This window comes from Telmatherina bonti (genome assembly GCF_933228915.1).
Source record: "Telmatherina bonti genome assembly, chromosome: 13".
Taxonomy (NCBI): domain Eukaryota; kingdom Metazoa; phylum Chordata; class Actinopteri; order Atheriniformes; family Telmatherinidae; genus Telmatherina; species Telmatherina bonti.
The window spans coordinates 32,021,207-32,024,753 of NC_136611.1; the positions used below are offsets into that span (position 1 = coordinate 32,021,207).

The 3,547-nt window shown below is 41.0% G+C and overlaps 1 protein-coding gene across 1 annotated transcript in view; it reads left to right on the plus strand.

Annotated features, from left to right (window-relative positions):
* The first annotated feature begins 1,748 nt into the window (after nucleotides 1-1,748).
* Nucleotides 1,749-3,547, plus strand: part of zmat4a (zinc finger, matrin-type 4a) — a 187,788-nt gene continuing 185,989 nt past the window's right edge. Inside the window, 2 exon segments of the mRNA XM_079252005.1 lie at nucleotides 1,749-1,848; nucleotides 1,851-1,951. Of these exon segments, the coding sequence (XP_079108131.1) occupies nucleotides 1,752-1,848; nucleotides 1,851-1,951 (198 nt within the window). The 5' untranslated portion in view covers nucleotides 1,749-1,751.

Sequence of the window (3,547 nt, forward strand, 5' to 3'; positions counted from 1 at the left end):
CATCATCAACGTCAGTGTTCATGTGCAAGGAAACATTTTTAGAAAAAAAAGTCACAGAAAAAAAACTCTTAATTAGCTGTGGTGAATACAAGTTTTCAGACCTGATGTAAAAGATTAAAGTTCAGACCAGATACTGGAGGTGATCATTAGACTTAAATGCTGATTCTCCTTGTTTAGTTTTAGCTCTCAGGATAAAATGTTAACTTGATCCAGATGATCAAGAGGTCTTATTACTGATGCAGTGTGAGCAGATCAGATATATATTATGGATCAGAACCAATCATAGTCTTCTACACCAGCAGAAACATTTTAAATCCATGATTTGATGCACAGAAAGCATGGGGGGAAAAAAGTGATATGTTATCCTTACGAGGTCTCTGTGAGGAGCAACAGCATTCGGGATCATTTGCAATTGTTTTAGACATTTTTATTTTAGAGAAACGCCACTGTAGTTGTCAGGATTAGCAAAAAAAAAAAAAAAAAGAAAAGAAAAAGATGTCATGGTGAGCCATCAGTCCCTGCATTCTATATTCTTCAGGTGGTAAAAGGCTGGTTTGGTTGCTGGTTTAAATTTAGGTCAAAGCATCACATTAAGACAGTTGTAAAGTCTGTTATCAGCTAAAGAACATTTCGATGAATGAAGGCCTGATGTCTCAGCAGGATTTAGAAAAACTTGACCCTGCATTGAGTCAACATCTGTAACGCTGTTTTTCCAGGTCTCATATCCACCAGACGGCTGCTGTTTGAGTCCTCACTGGCTAGGAAAGTCCAGACCTCAGATCTTTACTTTGGCTTTCTATCCCTTCTGTTAGTTAATAAAGCACAGAATGGTTTAGGACCAGAGTGCATTCAGGATCTTCTGGTTTGTTATAATCCGGATTTTTTTTTTCTTTTGTTTTTTTTGTTTTTTTCTTTTTGTTTTTGGGTTATTTTTTAGTTTGTTCTTTTTTTTCTCTCCCTTTTCTCTCCCTTTATCTCTTTCACTTTTCTTATGAGGTGTTTTTTCTCCTCTCTCTTTCTGTCTTTCGTCTGTCCTCTCCGGTCCAGCAGTACAAGCTCTACAATTCAAACAATAATACAAAATAAATATAGAAATAAAATAAAAATTCAGAAAGTCAAGGGGATCATTATATCTATAAAGCTTCCCTTGGCAGAGAAAATTTGCTCAGCAGAACACAGAATCCAGACCATCATTCTGCTTGCCTAAATGCTGGACAAGACAAAAAAAAAATAAAAAATAAAAATAAAAATAAATAAATGAATGAATAAATAAATAAATAAATAAACCAGATCATCACTGGTCCCGGAGTCGGAACTAAACCCAGACGCAGCATTCAGTTTTTATGCTCCTCATTTATGGAACAAACTCCCAGAAAGCTGCAGGTCTGCTGAAACTCTAAGCTGTTTAGAAAAAAAACTTTTATTTGCTGCCTCGTTTTATCAAAACAACTTTTAAGACCTCAAACTGTAATTCTTAGTTCTCATATTTCATCTTATTTCAGTTGATCTTTTTCTGTCTGTGATTTCTTTTGGCTTTGGATTTGGAAGACGTTTCTGACATGTAAAGTAGGTTTAAAAAAAAAAAAAAAGCTGAAAATGGACCTAAACAGGACTAATAACAATGCCGTTTACAGCTGCTTTCAGTCAGCATCTTGGCTCCCATCTGCTCCTATCTGAGCGCGTGAGCAGGTGAACTGTGCCACTTCCTGGCTCGGCTGAACTGACGCGCCGCTCAGCGCCGCGCGCGGCCAATGGGAGCGCGGCGGGGCGGAGAGACGCGGCAGATTGTACTACAGTGTGGTGCCGCTTCCAGCAGGAGACGCGGCTCACGCGCAGTCTGTCGCACTTCAGCCTCTCCTGGTTCATGGATTACACACTTTCCATCCAAGTGCAACATCAGCTGGCGGTTTTCCCGACACACTTCTATCAGAGCTACAGTGTGGAATTACAGGTACATCTTTCATTCAGCTCTCCTGCTCCCCTGTTCGCGTCTTTCTCTTCTCCTGACATCTTCTCTGTGATGAAAGACGTGCAGCATGCACAGCAGTGGACGAGTGTGACTTTATGGAGATGCTTTACTGCAGGGGGAAAGGCATGGATGTGGCGTTGCATGCTGATTTGTGGCTCGGCAGAGATTCCCGCTGCACGCTGCCGCTCGCGGTGCGCAGCGGTTGCCGCCCGCGCGTCAGTGCGGCGCAAACTGGGGCTTGCAGCCTGTCCAGCTGAGGTTGACCTCACGTCTCCTGAGCAGGCTCGGGGATACCCCGGCGTGGTGGCTATAATTAGCAGCCAAGTGTAGACTGTTTCACTGCCCTGGCTTCTCCACACAGGGGCTGAACTTTTATTGCCGCGTGCGGTCCGGTGCGGCACCTGCACGTTGTTTCAAAAGTCCAACTGCTTGCAGACAGACCAACATAATCAGTTACAGACTTTCACATTGAAACCAACCTCTTGGCTTCTACGTACAGTTATTAATGTTAAAAATTGAATGTCAGCATCAGCATCCATCCTCAGGTTATTCTGCATGCAGGAGAACAGCTCGCCTGCCTCCTCAAGGTGACACTTAAGGTAGAGTAAAGCAGAGGAGGAAGGGTGGGGAATGTACCATCATATCTACTGATTAAAGTAAATCCCAGTTAGATAAGAAGGAAAACAGATTCAGTTTGCTTTTTAAGCCTGGTGTTTTCCTGCCACTCTGAGTGGAACAGTTACTCCGTGACTGTGTGACAGTGGGGTTGGGATGAAGGACTACACTGGCAATCATAAAACAAGATGCAACTAACTGGATTTGCACAGCTGTTTTGTTTTCCCAAATGATTTTTTAAAAATCTCTAGAGCAGCAAATTAACATTTCTTTGATAAGGAGAAAAAAGACAAAAGGTGTCAAATAGTTTTAATGAATAAATTCTTTTAGCTTTAAACATGTCAGAGATGAAACTTTAGAGGTATTTCATTCCCATTTGATTCCCATCATTTCTTTCTGAGTTCGCTGTGATGATATTTGTCATTGAGGATCTCACTGATCCTTTTCTTTTTGTAAGGATTGAAACACACTGACAAAAACATGCGTCGCAGTAACTGTTGTCTATAAGCTTTGATTTCTCTGAGACAATTCTGTTATAATAGAATTTGTACTGTTTAAATCTCTATGGTATTGTTGCTTTTCATGGCCATGTTCATATTTTTTTGTTGTCCATGAAATGGAGCTATGATGTCAGTTACTATCTGTGTTTGGAGAACCATGTCTCTATTTGGACGTCCACAAATATGGGATCCAGAGGTCAGGGGTAGCAATAAAATAAAAAGTGGAAACATATTTGTTTCTGCCTGCTGTCAGAGGATCTGCACCTATAGGCGCTTAATGTCATTCATACACCTCAGTGTGCTTTGAAAACACATTTCAGATGCGTCCTGAAACACAGCAGAAAGGACTAGAAGCACTCAGAAAGCCCAACCAATCCACTGATTCAGTTTCGCCAATTATGGTAGTTATATTTTAGTAGCTCTGTGGCAAAATGATCCCTTTATTCTCATAATGAAAATCCTT